This window comes from Centroberyx gerrardi, chromosome 15, assembly GCF_048128805.1.
Source record: "Centroberyx gerrardi isolate f3 chromosome 15, fCenGer3.hap1.cur.20231027, whole genome shotgun sequence".
NCBI classification, from domain to species: Eukaryota; Metazoa; Chordata; class Actinopteri; order Beryciformes; family Berycidae; genus Centroberyx; species Centroberyx gerrardi.
The window spans coordinates 10,626,234-10,645,991 of record NC_136011.1 but is presented as its reverse complement, the minus strand read 5'-3'; the positions used below and the strand labels follow the sequence as shown (position 1 = coordinate 10,645,991).

The 19,758-nt window shown below is 43.4% G+C and overlaps 1 protein-coding gene across 2 annotated transcripts in view; it reads right to left on the bottom strand.

Annotated features, from left to right (window-relative positions):
- The window catches only part of macrod2 (mono-ADP ribosylhydrolase 2), a 399,869-nt gene that overhangs the window by 76,124 nt on the left and 303,987 nt on the right, over positions 1-19,758 (bottom strand). For both annotated transcript variants that reach the window (XM_071897955.2, XM_071897956.2), the window contains exons 7-8: positions 17,216-17,246; positions 7,260-7,333 (exon numbers count right to left, since the gene is read on the bottom strand). In XM_071897955.2, coding sequence (XP_071754056.1) covers positions 7,260-7,333; positions 17,216-17,246 — 105 coding nt within the window. The remainder of the gene's footprint in view (positions 1-7,259; positions 7,334-17,215; positions 17,247-19,758) is intronic.

The following is a 19,758-nucleotide window of genomic DNA, read 5'->3' as shown; positions in this document are numbered from 1 at the left end:
AACAAGGAACTGTGGAAATCTGGCTATTGACAGCCAATGACCGCGAAAAGTTAAACTGTGGCCAAGTTTTCTCAGCCGACAAGCTTGTTGAGCCTTGTTGAGCCTTGTTGAGCCGGGTTTCCCTGGTCACTCAGAAATTAATGGACTTCCGGTGACTTGTTGATCGTGTTGCTCACATTGTGAATGCGGGGTAAGTGCTGGAGCCTACACATAGTCTGCTTTTTAAGTGCTGGCCCTGCTGGCTTCTGATGCATTATAGACACACTCACATTACATTCAGACTTGCAGAATGCAGTGACCCATGATGAAATGTAATATGCACTATGATATGCAGCCTACTTTTCAGTGTTCTTGTTCCCATCACTGCAGAGAATATCAATCCAGAATCCAGTGGTACCACCAAGAGAGGATTCGTTACACTAACAGGGTCACAGAGACAAAGCTCTGATTATAAGGCTATTCTTAACTGGACAAGGGTGAAGGACAGAAGCATCCTGACCTGCAGTACCCTTGGCCTCAAGCACCCCCTGCTGCTATGTAGAATCACCTAAAATCAACAGCAGGACCTGGCCATGGTCGTCAACATACTGCATATGACTGCACTTGCCAATGCATTGCATAAGAGCGCTAACCCTATTACTTTATATATTCAGTTCCCAAACTACTGCATAAGTTTTACTTTTGCTGTACCCATCAATAAGCAGCTCATTACAGTGGAGATGCAAACCAAGGTTATGTTTGTGTCCCAAGCTTTATGGCTTAATATCAGCCTGAGTGAGTGAGAGGATAGTGGAGTGGTCATTATGTTTTTCATCCCATATCTGTTTCTGCAGGCCACAGATAGAGTACATAATTAATAGCTGTGATGAATGTTCTGGTGACAACACGGCCGGTTGTTTGTTGTTTTGTCTGACCTGATGCTGTAGTCCTAAAACGAGCTTACTGGGTCATACACTTACATAAGCATACACCGCACACACACTTGTATGCAGCTACACATGCTTGCACGCGCGCACACACATACACCTCTACAGTAAAGGTCTCCATGCTTCAGTGTGGGGCATTGCAGTGTAAAATTGTGTTCAAATAGAGTGAATGAGCTAGCCGGGGTTTGATGAGCCCCCTGTCCTCTTCTGAACCAATAGCTCGACCCACTCCGGCTTTATCATGCTGCGCCAGCCTACCACTATCTGTGCTACACTAAATCAATTAGCATGTCATTAAGATAGCTTGTTCCAACACAGTAGCCATGGAGGTGGGACTACAGTATCTGCATGAACAGAGAGAGCTGAACTCGGAGGCCATCATATCTCAGTGTCCATGTGTTAATGTGTGGTGGGCTGTGTCTATTGGTGGGCTGTGTGCATGTCTGCAAGAGCACCTGGATATGGGACACTTCAGTCCCCGGCATCCCAACATCAAAGTCTTTCTCCCCACCAAAACATTTTAAGATAGTCTCAAGCAGGCACCAGCAATCTGTATTATCCATAAAGACAAAATCTGCATACCTCTGATATTTCATATGGTGTTTGGTACTTGTTAATAGGCTCTCTAATCCTCAGTAACAGCCATAACAATTCGATTTAAAGCTTTACTCTTAAAAGAAAAATACATATTTACAAAAAAGAAACTGTGTAATTTCAGTATTAGGAAGAGTGCTGTAACTTGTTATCACTAACAGCTTTTCAATTATTCACCTCTCTCTGAGAGAGAGATGCAATCAGTCCTATGAGCAGAGTTTTTTTTTATTCTTTTCACTGTGAGTGGGGATGTAACAAATCATTCTATAGTCATCCCATTCACAACAGAAAATTCAAAGTCACCTTACATCAGAGAATCGGGTGATCATTCTGCAATTACCAGGACTAAAGCAACACCTTGGTCTTTGGACATGACAGAGGGACGATATGCTTAATCCCCACTCATGCAGAGAGAGGATTTCTCTCTGAAGGCAAGGGTTCAATCAAACCATTCAGATAAATGCTGAAAATACTGTAGCGTTTGCTGCCCATGATAAACTTTTCTTTATCTTTGACAGCAGTAGCGCTTAATCAAAACTGCTTTTTCTCTCTGCAGATTACAGAAAGTGCAAAGAGTGAAACAACATTTAAATGAAGAAATAACTTTCAGTGGTGTCGATTCAGAATTGGGATCCATATCTTAAATCTATTTAAACATTGAAACTAGTAGTGTTTAACTACACCAACCTGAGGTCAGGGGAATCAAAGAGCACACATCATATTATCCAGAGTGGAGCCAGATAATAAAATCCTCAGATCATAAAAGCCATAAAATCCTGATTCTACTGCCTTGGGCCAAATGGCTGCCACTAATGTGTTAGACTACATGGCATGCATTAGCATTGGTGCCAGAAAAGTAATTATCTGACAGAGAAAACTAATAAGGCATTCACAAAGACTCTCTCCAGCTGCATGTCAGCATCAGGCATTCCTGAAGCCAGGTCTGTAGGTGTTTGACAGCGGGTGTAGAGAGCACATAGCTCTCTCGGGTCTCAGGTCAAAGCCTGCGTCTCCATCCACACGAGACAGTACAGTGTGTGGATGTGCAGCTGAGTGTTTAGTCATGCTCTTAGCTGCAGATCAGGCCAATATCTCCCTGATGCTCTCCGTCACAGCAAACGATTCAAAGGGGCGAGACACTGACTTCAAAAGACCAGTGTGGGCTTTGAACACCATGCCAGTTGCCCAAACCATCAGCGGCACATCAGCATCCACGAGGCATGCGCGGAGCAAAATCTGTGTGTTTTTTCGGCTACAGATGCAGGACTTGGCAGAGTCTTCTCACTGGATACTAGACGCTGAAAAAACACCACGCAGAGGCAATGCAGCACTTTTCTGTGTGTTCTACAAGGACAATTCACAGTGATTTCGACCGCTATGTATAGGTGATAAAGGAAGCACATATGTGGCTTACTGTGTGTTAAGCACGCTTGCGGGATAAAGCCTGTCACAATATAGAAAATCTAATTCACATTCTCTAAAGGTGAAGCGCACAATATAGCCATGATAGCATCAACCATCCATCTTATTCAGCCAAACGACAATGAAAGCCTCTCTGCTGTCACGTTATAGCTCCGTCTGCCAAAACCCAGACAGCCTCCGCAACTGATATCCAGTCACACAGAAAAACACAATCATACAAAGCACATATTTATTTCTATTAGTCACTTGACATTTGTCACGATTGACTGTGATTCTCCAGCCCCTGGCTTGAGATGGGATTTATTATCAGGGTGTCCTAACTGACAAATGCTACGAACGTAAATAGATAATTCACACAACAGAAAAAAGGATGTAAACACCTGTTTTGGGAGAGTCATTGGCACAGTGGAGTGCTTAATACCAAAGCCCAACCCAGAGTGATGTTGAAAGGTGAAATCTCTACACATCAATTTTGTCCTGAGCGGCGCAGTGCAGCGGAGCTTATTACAGACTCCCAATCTGTCTCAAGTGTTCAGGCTGTGTCAGTGATGCCGGGCTGCTGGGCCTTCGAAACGCTTCATTAAAAAGCTTGGCCGTCCAGCGCCCATCCGTGGCAGCCAAATAAAGTGTCACACCACATTTTTCATCTGCAGATTAAACCTATGTAAGCCTGAATTAAACCAAATTAGATCTGAAAATGAGAAATAAACCAAAGCCAGATGAGTGGAAGGGAGAGTGTGCAGCGAGCAGGAGGAAAGTGCTCTGATACCATATGGAGTACTGGCGGTGCTGGGTTGTCACTGCCTCTGTGTCTGCTACCCCTTATGCATTTTTGAGCAGATTAGAGCCTTCTGGTCTGTTGTTTACACATACCCACATATTCTATTTCATTTATTCGTGTGGAGGACACAGGGAAACAGAGGCTGCCCTCCCATATTCTTTCATCCATTGTGATCTGAAGGATCATTGCTACACTCAAGTCTCTCTAGATTAAAGGATCTGCTCTCCCTGACCACAGCAAGGCTGTTTATTCTCCCACAATGGAACTCTAGGTGCTTTTCAGAGTGAATTTCATGCTGGCGTCGGGGCCCTTTGTGTGTTCAGTGAGTGCATCAGGGCTACAGTGTGCTGGTCCAGAAGATAAACTCACTGCTAATCAATCACTCGCTGTCCTCGTTTTTTTTTTTTTTTCTATCTGTCTCTCTCTCTGTCTTGCACACCCACACACACACACACACACACCCACAAACTCCTCTGTTATTACAGTAGCTCTCTCAACAGTGTCCTCAGACCCTCTTGTGTGTGCACACTTCAATCTGTGGGCAATTAGAGTCTAAATCGAATTGCAGTGTGTGTAACTAGAACCTGCCAGATTCACTACTATCTCAACTGGATAACAGAGACATGCACACGTGAACATGCGTACACACACACACACACACACAAACATATGCACATCCGCACATACACAGACAATGCTATCGTGTTAGAGTGGGAGCAAAAAATTAAAAAAAAGCGCTGTGGTTGGTACTCTGGCACCCCAGTGTGTTAGATCCTGGGCCAGGCCATTGTACTGAGATCCAGCCACAATAGAACAGTATCTTCCCCAAAGCAGAGCCCTTATCATGGCCCTGAAATGACTCGTCTCTGCGGACGCCCACAACACTGGCTCCTCAGGGCCGATTGTACAGAGCCGGAGGTGAGTGAGAAGAGCAATCTAGTCCTATTGTCCGTTGCATGATAAACTGGGCTTCAAACCTCTCATTCTCTCTCTTTCTTTGGAGTCTGCATGGGCCATGTGTATTGTGTAATCTATGATATGAACTATTGTCGCAACGCTGAACTTTTAGCAAGCCTTTTGATGGTATATCATACAACATATCTCTTTGTGATTGCCCTTGAAAGGAAAATGAATAAAAGTAAATAGAGTGGTTCATATACAACAGCTCGTACAATCCTGTACATACAAAGCTGGGCCACATATTCAGAGCATCTTCCTAGACTCTGAGCTCACTATGAGACCAGAACCTGCAGAGAGCAATTTCACCAAATTCACAAGCAGAGCCTGACAAGGTTATGTGTCAGCTATCAATCATGTTGATCCTGGGTGTGTCATATTGAGCAAATGCTAACAGTGATAAATTGTAGTTATAAACATACCAGACAAAGCAGGGAGGCATACATCTCAACATTTAATGCACAAGCCAGTGCTAATCCAGCTAATAGGGAAGACATCGCAAAGCTGCTTTCATAACACACGTTATGAAATGCTATCAGACATTTTTTTGAATTCCGCCTGAATTCACTATTCCTCTCTGATAGCAAAAAAATTAGTTATGGCAAGATCTATTTTTCATCACACACCCTTTTCAAAAACTGGCTGGAATGGACTGTAAATTAGAGAGACCTCCTGTTCAAGTGCATGTTGTTCTGTGCTTTGAATAGAGGACTTTCTAATCTAAGGGAAATACTACTGTGCTTCTGGGTAAAATGTATCACTTGATTCTCTCTGATCTTCCTAAAAGCTTACTCACTCTTGGTCTAGTTAGAGTTTAGGATCCACTGCTTGCGCTTGCGGAGCTTTGCCAAATAGTATTCAGGGAAGCCTCCATAGACTTCTACTCCTCTGCAGGAATTATTCTCCACTTGATCTAACCAAATCAGAGATAGCTATCAGTCAATAAATCACAAAATTGTCTCTTCTGTGCGACAGCGCAGCCTCCATATAGCAAGTAGCAATCCTGGCACTGGAACAACACAACCACAAAAGTCAGCTTTGCACATTAGCACATTATTTACAGTCAGCAATAAGCTATATAAAACCCTCTTAACGCTGGAGTGCTGATGGATTCCCTTAGTACATGTTACAGCAATCACCAGGCAAAGGACAAGTGCCACAACCATAACACATCAACAGCAAAGTAATCCAGCAGCTCAATAGCATTTGGTTGCCCCTTCACAACATCCATAATACCAGCTGAGGGATGTTGTAGCACATCAAGTTGGGAGCTTTATAAAGCACCTCAATCCACAGTGACAGATATAAACAGTGCTGCAGTAAACAGAGATGACCCCCGAAGGTTATCATCACTCACTGGCAAACTGATAGATGTTCAGTCCAGCTTGAAACAGCTTCCTTACAATAGGATGGAATTCTTTCATGATAAATTAATAGAAAATATATATATTGGGGTCATGAATAATTAACTTACTCATTTTGATTCATGTCAAACATACTGTATAGTAGCGATGCTGCTGTACAAGCCTCATGTAACTACCTCAAAACTGTCAGTATTAGGACCAGAATCGTATTAATTCGCCAATTACAACAGGTTCAGATGGAATTTGACCTGGTTAATTAGTACTGACACATTACAAGACAGTGACACAATACAGAATTGACACACTAGGTGCAGCACAAATCATTACAGCACTGTCTTCAGGGCAATATGTGAGCATCAGAGCTAACCTGACATTGACGCCCGATAGAAGGCAGTCTAAACTAGTTGAGAATTGTATGTTTTTCTCTGTCCCGCTGTAATAAGGTAGTCATGTTGGGTTGTCTGTTGAGACTGTGCCGAAGATCACGCTACAGCAGCTCAATCTTCAGTGTGTACAACGAAAGTGGCTTTGAATCGAAAATGTCTACATCCATTTGGCTTTCCTGGAGGGGAGATTTGACATATTATGTGCTTTTGTGAGGATCATTTCAAATGATGATTCTATTTTGCTCCTCACCTAATAACTAAAATTGAAGATGATCGCCTATTTCGCTTTGTCACATAATGCAATTTGCCATGCCTTTCAGTTAAAATAACTGTGTTTATGTATGTTTTCCACCAAATAAACTCTGATGGCAGAATGGATCAGCAAGCATGAATGACTGGGTATTTCCAGACTATTTGGGCCTTCAGTCCTTGGAAAGCATAATTATAATGTATCTAATTCAAAAACCAATTTTAGATTATTCCATCTGATGTATTTATTTTCTTCTGGATTTAGTAGCATGAAGTGCTCTCCCCAGCATAGACCTATTAAAAAGTCAACAGACCATTTAAGGCCTGATTAGTCTCGGACTGGCTTTTAATTTGATATGCATGCAGACCACAAACCAAATGGTTGATCAAGCGAGGCAGGTGGATAAGATGTCTGTCTGATACAGAAACGCATGACAATTAGTGTTTCTGTGGCAGTCCAATCATCTCCACTCAAAGCAATTCAACGAAAGAAAAGGATAGATGATGTCTCCACAAATGGAAAATCATTTCAAGTTGACAGCTATTTGTTTTTAGTATATATTAGCCTGGCATATCCTACCTTATCAGGGTTCTCTTCGATCCAGCTCTTCACTGTGTTCAGAGCGATTTCAGCTGCAGGCTCATTGGGAAAGCCTAGGAGAGAGAGAAGCAGTGTCAATACTAGTTGTATCCAACATGCAGATACAGAGGCAGACATAAACAGACAGGGGGACAGACAGACAAACTGATATCACAAGTAACAGCATTTCTCCTAAATCAATAGAAAACAGCACAAGCTGCCTATCTCTCATTGATGGGACCAGCTGTTGGATAAACTGCTGTAGATGTGTTGCCAGATGCACAGAGACGGTGAAATTTCTTACAGGGCAGATTACATCAAATACACAAACTCGTGCATACACACAGTTTGGGAGGTGAAAGAGTAGATGTGAGCTCTACCATGTCTATAATCAGACCTGCACTCATTACCACCTCAGGTGTAATTGATAGCACATTCATTTTGTCATTGTGGTGAGACTTACACATCCATTTACACTTAGCTGTGCGATCATTCACACTGCCCCTCTCAGTACCCACACCCCACCAGAGTGAACATGTACTGACGTATTGACCAGCGTGGGTAAGGAGCAATGTGGCGAACTGCCGTATTAATCACAGCAGCGGTGCCAGCTCAGGAACCCAACCACTGTGTTAACACAACGCATCGATCGGAAACACACAGATTGTGAGTAGATTAATTTTTAATAAGGTCAGCCAAGGGAAGACTCTGCTGGATGCTGATCTCAAGATCATTTGCTGCCACTGTAGAGAACTTCACAAGACCCAACACTTATAGTCAGCTATTGACTATAAAAGCCCTCGAGCCAGCCTCGCTACAACTAGACTATATCTGCCATTACCAAAACCGCTGACAATCTGCTACTCCATCACAGAGTACCATTTCAGTGGCCTTCATTTCGAGGCAATTACAGTTGAGTCTGGTCTTCTGTGCCTCTTGCGAAACTTGACAAAAGCATTTTACTTGTCAGCCTACGCAGCAGCCCTAGAGCTAGTTTGAGGGTGCCTTGCAGGCATAATGTTAATATGGCCTTTGGAAGGTTAAGACCAGAAGCAAAAAAAACATCCCTGTTCCTTTTTCCACTCCTGAGTGACCTGGTTCAGGATTCAAACTAGCCACTCTGCAGCTGTTGTATGATTCCATATTGTAACCTGTGAGCTCCATAAGAGACCGCAGGTTGGAACAGACACTGACAATATGTCTTCTTCTAATGACAGGGGTCGAGACCTCAATTTCAGCCCACATCTACCAATACAAGGGCCGTGCCTACAGTTGCAACCCCTTGCCTATTACATGGGTCACATTCTCAAACATTTCCCTCTTCCTGGGTCACTGCCATGAGTATAACATTCTATGACCTATGAAACAAGCTTACAAGTACTGCAACGACCTCTACCCTTCCAGTCGGATGTAAAGAAAAATGAAAAGCCAGAAAGATCTAGGCTTACAATTCCTCATTTCTTCCACCTTACACTCAAGTCACCTGCTGTCAAAGGCTCTTAATAGACAGCGTTTTCTGAATATCCCAAATCGAGGGCCTTGACAGTCTAGATAGATGTAGCTTTATCCCCACCACCACCGCCCGTCTGTCTACAGCTGACGTCTCTCTCCTTCTCCCTCTTTCTATTTTTCTCCTCCTCCCCCTTTCTCCTCCTCCCTCTCTCCGACTCTGACAGCAGTGGCTGAGTTCCGCTGAGGAGTGGAGAGAGCGGCTGAAGTGCTGCTGAGCCCTCGCTGAGCTCTGCTCCGCGCCCTGGGTGGAGAGGGATGTGAGCTGCATACCGGCCCGCGTGACAGCCAGTCTGCTCCTATGGCTCTGTTGGGTTAGCCTGTGCAGACTCACAGCTACTGCCCTTCACAAGCTGCCCCGCCCGCTCGCTCCGAGTCTGATCTGGCATGCCGAATGAGTTTGCGGGTCACCCGATCCCGCTCCGTCTCCTGAACACGAGTTAACCTTTTCAATGATATCACTTTGTCTGGTGATGTTTCCTTTTTTGAAAATCCGTTTTTCACACATACGCAGGTGTGTACCGACGCTCTCGACTCACACGTCGCGTAACATAAGCAAACAGATGTGTGAAAAGAGGAGAAAGCTGAGAGATTTATATCCACGGGGATGGGAACAGCTGTTTGGGAAGAGCACACACAACGGGAGAGGTGTCAGAGAAGTAAGCAAATAAACACGTAAAATAAATAAGCAAATAAGTATAGGAGGCGAGGGCCCGCCTATGTGCTCCCTCTGTGCCACCTTAAGCGAGAGATGAAGAGAGGCGGGTTAGAGAGACATTAAATTCCAGCCAATAAACAGGTCTTAATCATAAATAATAGGACTGTTCTGACTGAAAGTAGCGGGCGGATGGCATTGAGCACATTTAATCTATTTAGTGTGCAGTTTCTACAAATGCACTATTGATTTGAGCGCTATACCTATTAATCATAACGGAGCTGAAAGAGAGAGAGAGAGAGAAAGAGAGAAGTGAAAAGAGGTGAGCCAGAGGAAGAGGTGAAAGAGAGCTGGAAAGTAGAATGACAGAGTTAAACAAACAGAGGGAAGAAGAGACAGAAGACAGAGTTCGATGGAGAGCTAGAGAAAGGGGTCAGTGCAGCTGGGGGCAGCCTGCCAGGAGAGCTCTGCTAGACAGCAACATGAGCGGCCCAAGGTCAACAGCAGCAGTTCGAGTGCATCGACAGCTCTCTCTCATCATTTGTCTCCTTCACAACATCCCCCTACCTTTACCTCCCTTCACCTCTCCTGTCTTTTCCTCTCTCTTCCCCTTCCAGCCTGGCCAAGCATGTTCATGTGCTGGAAAACAGACACAATAAAATCCCTCCATCGTCACCTCTCTTAGCCAGGGGAGTCATAGCACTTGGTAGTACAGGTGACACCACCCACTTACACATGCTCAAAAAAATGATGTTCAAAAAAGAATTGACTGAGCAGACTCTCGTTTTTTTTATGCCCCAGTACGCACAAAAAGAAAGAGTTCAGTGTTTTACTTCTACATCTTCTCCCCCTCAACACCTCCTTCTCATTCTCTTTTGCTCCATTTGCTGTGTGGAGGGTTCAGTGAAAGCTAATCTGTCAGGAGGTGGAGGGCTGGCGTCAGGCGCAGTGATGGCGGGCCCTCCAGGGCCCCTGCACTGCTTGGCTCGGCTCTCTCCTATGCTGGGAATATGGCCGGCTCAGGGAGATTTGTCTTAGTGAGGCGCACTGATGGGATATGTGCAGCGCAGCGCCGCTGATGAGGACTCAGGTGGTGCAGTGTTATTTCTGCTGAAGGCTCCCCTACTTCATCACCAGAGCACAGCATCCGGAGAGAGAGAGAGAGAGAGAGAGAGAGAGAGAGAGAGAGAGAGAGAGAGCGAGAGAGAGACCATGCCACGTGCCATGTGAACTGAGGGTCGCAGTGGTACAAAGCTTACATAACATTTGCATAGTACATCCAATGATGCCGACTGCAATAGTGCTTATGGGTTCAGTGACCACACTGAATTGGGAGGAAGGGAGCATGAAGTTAGATAATCTCTGAATGTGACCTGAGAAGACTGCAAGACAGGCCTCTTCAGTTAGTGCCCTCCAATCATCTCAACCCTCCGATTAATTTTAAACATCAATGAAAATGCTGAATCATTTTGTATAAGAATGATGATTTGGTGTAATGTCCTCTAAAAAGAAAGGTACATTTTCCTCCATGTCTCAATGTCGCCCTTGTAATTCACACCAAAGGGAAGATCATCTAAAACAGAATTCACATATTTTATTCCTATGATCTTGGGCATAGCAGACCTTTGTTAACATGAACATCACAAGCCCAGTGCTAGAAAAAGAGAGTCCAGACTCTAATCTCTGATGCAACCAAGAGACAGAGTTGGGGCCCCTCTCTTAAAGCGTATGAAAAACTACCTTTATGAATACTTGTATAGGACATGGGTGATTTTCAAGGGATATGGTCACACATTCTGGTTCAAAACTAGAAACCCAATGAAAAAACCTACTCTGGGTGTGAAACATGCAATTATCCAGTTCAGAATGAAAAGGATCCAGGTTTTGTGTCTTGATAACATCACAAACTAATCTAAGTCTTGATTCTGGGATTTCTAACTTTGGGTTCATATTCAAAAATATCCACTGAACTAGAATGTAGGAATAATAACATAGAAATAATAGATGTGCATTCTGCCTTAGGGGGGATTTTTGCTGTAAGAACAAGCAAGCCTATTGCTCTCTCTTTTGCCAGCATGGCAACTCTCTCGCATCCTAAATTTACAGAACTAACTTTCACAACAAACTTGTGTAGCTAAGGTGTTTTTCTCTGCTGAAAAGGAGTGAGAAGTAGCTGCATCACCTGATACAGCAGGTAGGAGGAAGTCAACAAGTTGAGTACATGTCTGTGGTATGATGCATTCCCATTCTTAGTTTGCAAATATATGGGTAGGCTGTATACGCATACTGCAGACCACACCAGTTTTGTGTGTTTTCCTGAGTGGGCTTATATTGTGAGGTGGATACCACAGCCCCATGTTACTTTAGGGCTTTAGAATTTCTAGTGAATTTTGAAACGATTTCTCTGTAAAGGTATGTGGCTTTTACTTGATAAACACATGCTAACTCAACTTTTTAAAACTACAATGTGCAACATTTCACCTTGAGGCAGGAAGTGTATTGTTAGTCCCTCCCTCCTCCCCCTCAGTTGGTCAAGTTCACGCCTCAACACTTGTCAATCATCTTGATGAGCTGTCTACCTTGAAACAGCATAGAGCCTGAGGCTGAGGTAACTGGCACCTGTAAAGCCACCAGAGGTACTGAAGACGCAAACGGCAAATACAGAGAATCTGCAATAAAATACCAAACAAAAACAACGTTCACCTGTGTTTTGAACAGGATTTGTCTGCCGCACATTTAGCTTCATTGCTCTTTCATTTCTTATTGCTTTCAGCCATTGCTGCTATGACTGCCCTGCATTGTGGCTGCTAGCCTCATCTTGATAGCCAAAACCCAGCTGGCCACAGAACACCATAAGACACAGACGCACACACAGCAAATGGTTTACACTGCAAAATGTATCGAACATCACTGAAAAGTCAATTTCAGTGATGACAAGGGAATTTAGGCATGAACACACAGGGTCACAGACAGACTCAGATTGATAATGTATAAAATATCCAATATTTTTCTGAATTGAAACAGACAACCTGTGCATACCTGTGTGTGTTTGTTGACATTTTGACTATTGTCCCTAAGAAAGCAGACCCCTGCTATAAGAGACAGCAAAGAGGGAGTCATGGAACTGCATTATAATACAAAGTAGATTAGTTGATTGCAGCTTGGACAGCTGGAAGGGACCACTAAGCACAACACAGAATGTTCCAGATGAAGGAAGCAGTGCTGTGTGTTCAGCTGGAAAGGGAGGGAGAGGCGGGTTGTCACCCCATCAGGGCCCAGAGGAGAGGTGAGGTGACCCAGGGTGGAGGACAGAGTAGCGCCCCAGGACTCCAGACGCCAAAGCCTGGGTGTCAAATGGCCTGCAGCTCCTCTCTACACCAACACTGGGACACGGCAGGGCTGTGACCATGACCGACTTTGCAGCCCACAGAAGGAGACAGAGACAAAGAGGGATGGGAGGGTGCTAGTGAGGAAGACGGGCAGAAAAAGAGGCAAAAAGAAAGAGAGCAGTCTCCGTGGCACCACGGATGATGACCTTCCTTGGAAACATTCCATATAGGTGATGCCATGCTTTGTCCTACATGCTAAAATTAACACCTGACATTTCACTTTAAAAAAAAAAAAAACATCCTGAGGAGTGTCTGATATGCAAAAGTTTAATGCTCAACCAGGTTTTTCAAAGCACTACATCTATTGTCCTGTGGGTGGGAAGTATTTTTACATTTGGCTTATCATCCATGAAAATGGTAGAATAAGGCTAGTGTTGAGTACAATGCACACTGTGTGACTGAGTTAAATGGGCTAGGAAGCTCCTGCTCCCTCTGAGCACACACTCTGCTACCCACTGATACAGCACGTTGTTCCGTATGTACCTTGAAATTCCCAGCCCAGCCTGGCTAAGCTCCCTAAAGTAAACCCCAGGATTTAAGAGAAGGGGGAGAGGCCTGGGCATCGCAGGCAAGCTAGCCGCTAGCCATCATTTGGGAGAGATAAGGTGCCATGAATGGCTTCCACCCCCCTAATCCTGGGCAGGGATGGAGAGAGCCGGAGCATGATGCTGGCTGGGTGAAAACTCTTAGCTGCTTGACACCTTTGATCTGGACACTGCGGTGGAATGGCAGCGCGGACATACCAGTGGAGTCTGGGTGGATTACATCCACATATCTCCCACAACCACCAGTCACTGTTAAAACCCCTCTGTCAACAATCCTCAGATCTGTCACAGAGACAGACGAGCCAAAGGTGGCTGGTGAGCAGCAGAACATATTTGTCCTGAGAGGAGCAGCGGTATTGCCGTATTGAGGGTCTCTGATTGCCTTGATAGGGTTATAAATGCATGTGCAGAGTTGAATCTGTCAGGTAAATATGAGACTTAATGTTCCTGTCCTTGGCTTCGGATCGTGCCAGTAGGGCCCTCTGCTCTGTGCCAAGATTGATCTTAGCAGACGCCTCCTAAACCGTACAGCTCATTACAAGGCTGGTCCAAAGTGCTCTTTCAGTGCCAGCAGAGATGAGGTCTCCACAAGGTCTGCTATGAGTTGGTAAATTGTCCACATTGCATCTTGAAATGCTTCGTTTCAAGGTAAGAAGGGATTTCTTATTTATGTGGCTTTGTTTCAGCATCTGTCTCTGCCTGTGTGTGAGTATGTGTGCGTGAGAGAAGTATGAGGGATAGACAGGAATGCAGAGAGGGGAGAGGAGAGGAAGGGACACAAAGAGAGGAAATGACCTCTCTGTCTCAGCAGTTGGACTATTGGCACTGATCTTGTGAGACATTGAGAGGTGTCTCCTCCTTGGAAGGAATAATCTGTTTAAACCCGGGTCGCATGGCTGTGATTGATGTGCAAACAGGAGCAACACTTAATAACCTCTATCATGCCGGGTGACCTCGTGGCCCACGGTGGGCGCCAGTTTGTTTATGGGTGGTACCTCCGACACGCTAACCGTGCAGAAATTCGGTTGTGGCTAATGGGCCGGACTGAGGGATTGGACTGTCAGCGCAGCGTGAGCCCTCATTTTTCTTCCCAAGCGTCGAAGGTACCCCCTGCGCACCCCTGCTACGCCCTACCCCCTGCTCCGCCATCATCTGTCAGTGGTGACTGAGTCCCCTGGAATATGGAGGCGTGAGAGAGAGTGTCAATTAGCATTAGCTGTCTTGACAAATCTGTTTTTTCCCACCACAAAGGCCTTGGATAACTTGTCGCTGATTCCTCTCTGTCACAACGTTGGAGGCTCGGGATTTGTTTTGTACTACAATTCAAGTCTGGAAATGGGTCAAGCACATATATTCATGCACATAAGTATAGTATTTGTGTGGATGTGTGTGCACGTGTATGTGTGTATCTACTTTCAAAGTAAATAGCATGGCTTTATTTATGTGTGTTTTAGAGAGAGAGAGAGCGAGACAGAGAAAGGGAGAGGGAGAGACACACAGAAAGACAGACAGAGAGATCGGGAAGATGTGCCTTTCACACTAAAAAGCCTTTGTTTACATTGCTGAAATGGAAGTTGACCTTAAAGGTTATCTAAAATGTACAGAAAATGTCAAAACGCCTGACAAGAGAGCAGGGCCCCTTTCAGAACATGGCAGGACTCTGGGGGCTCCAGGGAGGAGTCGTGGAGAATAACAGCACAGCACCGCACTATACTGTAGTTCCTTGGAAAGTCCCTCCTCTATTTGCCCTCTGCTGTGTGAAGATCTTCAGTCTTAATCAGCTGCATTGTTCTGTGGAGATGCAGTTATGGGAAGCGCTAAGCTGTTTATTTATTGAACAGGCTGTTTAATTCCCCCCTTCTGCAGTAGGCTGGGTTCTGCACAGCCTATGCCTTTGATGTGAGGGGCTGCTGGAGTGGTATGACGGGCTCCCACTGGCAACGCAGCACACGGCACACAGTGAACAGCAATAAGCAGCGCCCTCGTCAGCAGCACACAGTGCAAAGAGTGCTCCCCTCTCTCCCTCCTGCATGCATTTCAGCTGCCTTTATGTCGCTACAGCAGAGGGATTTTTATTCCAAAATGCTAGATATCCATCTTGAAAAAGGATATATAGTATCTTGGAATATCCATTATCTGAAATTCATCATTCAGTGTCTTTATTCCGAACTGTAAAGGTGTTATCAGTTTGTCTAACAACTCAAATTACCTTCTATTCTTTAAAAAGTAACATGATTCATTGGAATTTTGTGCTGTCAATCATTTTGTTAGACTAGGTGTTACATTTTTCAAATGGTTGAATCTCAATTTGGAACAAAGCCTAAATGCTCAATGGAGTAGGGCTTCACAAAATATCATGTCTGAGGTCATGTGAATGAGGTATATAAGGAAGTTAAATATCTACAGCACAGTGCATACAGCTCAGAAATATACAGGGACAAAACAAAAGAAGCACAGAACAATATAAGTAAAAAGATAGAATAGAGAACGGCCACTTTCTGCCTTCAGAGCAGCTTCAGTCCTCCTTGAATTGCTGTCATACAAGTACTGAACTATGTGTAGTGGGATATTGGACCATTCTTCAGAAACGAAAGCCTTTGAGTTCTTTGAGTGATGAAGGCGGTGGAAATCTCCAGAATTTCCCGTAAAGGTTCAATGTTTCGATCTGGGGTTTGGGGAGGCCATGGGAGGTGTTTGATTTAATCTTTGTGTTTATGACACTACTTTTTAATTTGTTTAGCAGTGTGTATGAGGGCATTAACATCTTGGACTATAAGATCATCATGAGTGAACAGTGTTTGCACCACAGCAACCTGGTCCTGTAAAATGGCCTCATATTCTTTGGCCATTATATAATCATGCAGTAATCATCAGACTTAATGACTCCCAGTAGATTGCTGCCCTCACCATTACAGCTCCACTACCATGTTTAACAGTTGGCAACCTGCATTGGCCTTTATAATAAAACCCAATGGTATCAGCATTACGGTACACAAAATCTGCATCTTGGTAATTTGAAATTATTCATAAATTTACTGGGGCTGTGATTGCTGTGACGGGGCCACGTTACTGCTGCCTTACAAAACTGTTTGGAAAAGCCATGAAGGGTTATTCATAAAACTCACTGGCAGGATTAGCGTGACGTTATGGGCTAAGACCCAGGAGCATCAATTCATTACATCCCATAAGCTATGGCAATGTCACTGCATCTAACATCATTTGCCAACAAAACTTCCAAGCCTGTTTATATCAACAAGTGAGGCTTTTTTTAACCTCTATCCAGGAAAAGATGAATGATTGTGCTTGCTCTTTGCCAGAAATGTCCTGCTTCAAATCAGGCCTGGTCCCACGAGGCTGCATTGGTATTGTTCAGGGGTCCAGGTTTTGTGCTCCTTACACCAGGTCATGCATCTTTGTGCAGTGGCGTTAGATACAAGTGGTTTCCAAATGACAGTGCTGCTATTAATACCAACTTTGTGAACATGGACAGTTTGTGTTGAGACAGAGATTTCAATTCTGTGGTCATTTCTGAGGCCAAGGTTTTGTGGTGTTTAATAACTATCCTGGTAAGTGTCCGTCTATCCTTGTTGAAGAGCTTATTTCTAAGACAAAGTTGTTTTTCATGTGGTATGTACATTATTTTGTCCACCTCTTTTATGTATAATTGTGTAGATACAGAGACTGACCACAGCCCACAGGTGGAAAGGAAAAGACTGTTACAGTAGGACAGGTGTACACAAAGGTATTGTGTGCAGTTGGTTATGGTAAAAAGTACCGTACATACACTGAAATAGTAAAAAAAAAAACAATGCATGGAGAAAGTCAATGAAACAAAATAGTTATAGGGAATAATCTTACCGTAGATGCCTGTGGATATACACGGGAAGGCCTGTGCAAAGAGACAAAGAAATAACAGTCAAAGCATGTTCACACAGACCAAGCCTATAGGATAAGACAATAGCAGTTTCTATCATTCTCAATAAGAAAGAGATAGCTGCTTGTAAGATGTACTGTACTACAAGTACAGTGTAATTGAGGTAATATTTTTTCCTCCGCCTTTAATATTGCAATTTTTTTGAAGATGTTGGACTTTGGTCAGCTGTCTTTCCTTTCATTTCCTGCTTGGTAGAACAGTACCATACTGTACACATGATTCCTATTTAGCCAGCTGTAGTGAAAGCCACCGTAGGCAGAGAAACATTCCAATAAGGATAACTCTTAGGTTAATGTTGCGTGATTGCCAGAGGACTTGATGAAGAGTAATGTATGGTACATACAGTGGTACATTACATCTATAATGTACTGAAGCCATTGTAGAAGACCTGCTTTTTACATGCGTATGTGTACCTCTGCTGCTTGGCTCATCCACCCCAAAGAGGAATTATTTGCAGTACTATTTGACAAGATATATACAGATATATGAAACCTCACTTTTTCATACACACATTGGACTTATCAGGATCTCACACAGCTGTGTTAAAGAGACTGTACCATTGCACTAATGAATGAGATGGCCGATTAGTTGGCTGCCATACTTGAGCATGTCCATAACAGGCAGAGTTTGCCTGAGGGAACAGTGGATCACACCCGTGTGGATCTATAGGTAGGGCTCGCTGCTTAATAATCTCTAGCCCATGAATATCATAATGAGGAGGATTGATCCAGTCCCCAGCCTACAGCCCAAACTGGCAGTCTCACATTGACCTCCCCTCCCATTGATGTTTCTGGAGCTTACACAAGGATTCAGGCTATTCCACACATCAAATATGTTTGGATCCCACCAAAATCATATGGGAAAACTTTGTTTCTATCTCATTATCTGAATCCTGTCAAGAGCATTACATGATTTTGAGACTGGTATCTAATTGGGATTCTTTGGGTTCTGACAGTTTTGGAGGTTCATCTATTTGATACTGAAGTCTAAACTAACAGAAAGTCAATGTATACATCCTAATATGAACTTCAGTTTGTGACTTTCCAATCATTTTTAAATGTAGAGTCGCTAAAGATATGTTAACAATCAGTAACAATATGTTAGTGTCTTAAATTCATATTAGTTAGTAATACACACACACACACACACACACACACACACACACACACACACACACATGCACACACACAATATAGGAAGAAGACATGCAGAAAACCAGAATAAATATTTAATAAATACTTGAACATAAACCAAAGAGCGAAAGCCCACATATATTTATGGCTGTCTTTTCCAAAAAGATTATAAAAAGTAACCACCCTGTAATAGTTCTTGCTTTGTAGCACTTTGCAGCAGACATATTATTCAAGCATGGCTTTATAGCTGAAAATAGTTTCATTATTCTTTACTTCTGTGAGCAAATATATTATGATACATAGGCCTAGCTCTAAGCTTCCCCATTTCACATTCATCTTTTTAAGTATATTAATAAACAGTAAAGAGAAAGGATTTTTTCAAAGGTCCCATTTGTCTTCAAAAGCAGCTGAATACGTGCTTTAGTTCTTGCATTCATCAAAAGGCGTGGCCACAACATTAATATAATAAGATGACAAATGAAAAAAACATTTCCACTACCAGTTCACAACTGGATTAATATAGAGCAACATGAGACTACAGAGATTCATCAAAGAATAACACCCATATGTCAAAATCACACTGTGCCAAAACTAAACCCAACAGTTTGTTTTGCCACACTGACCCTGTCAAGTTGTATTTAGAAACGTGCCGTTGCTAGCAGCTGGGCCAATATCACTTAATTTTAGGACTTAAAACACTCATTAATAGATCTAACAGTAAGATACCAAATACATGTCTGCTAGTATTATAATTACACAAATCAGGGGTCAAATCTGGGGACTCTTTTTAACTGAAATAAGAAATAGCTTATAAGAAAGTAATTAAAAAGAATAGCTTCAAATGTATATTTTTCTCTCTAAAGCATCACAGCCTGTGACATCCACATTGAAATGCAGTGGTCCTTTCGTCCTTGCTTTTAGCAGAAAGGAATGAGTCTCTGTATTCTTATTTACCAGTTTTCAGGTTCCGCCTGTCAAGGTGAATCTTTCTTCTGAGGGGTGATTTAAATCTTTTACCGAAGCTTTGACCTTTCCAGATGACTGTCTGGGTCTGACACAAACCACAGATGATGAAGCGTGGAAAAGCATGGCCATTTTTAGTCCTGTGCCCAGCTCAGCCCATGGCACATACAGGAGCATGTTGAGATTGAGGACACAAAATGGTCAAATATCAAAGCAGACCATTGGGTATCAGTAAAAACAATCACTGTGCGCAATTTGGATGTCAAGTTTAGACAGTGTTTGACAATCCCAAAAAGGTTAAGGCTCTAAACAACTGCACAAATGAAGTGTCATGATTCATACAAGTGTATCGTAATCCAGCAGCATCTTGG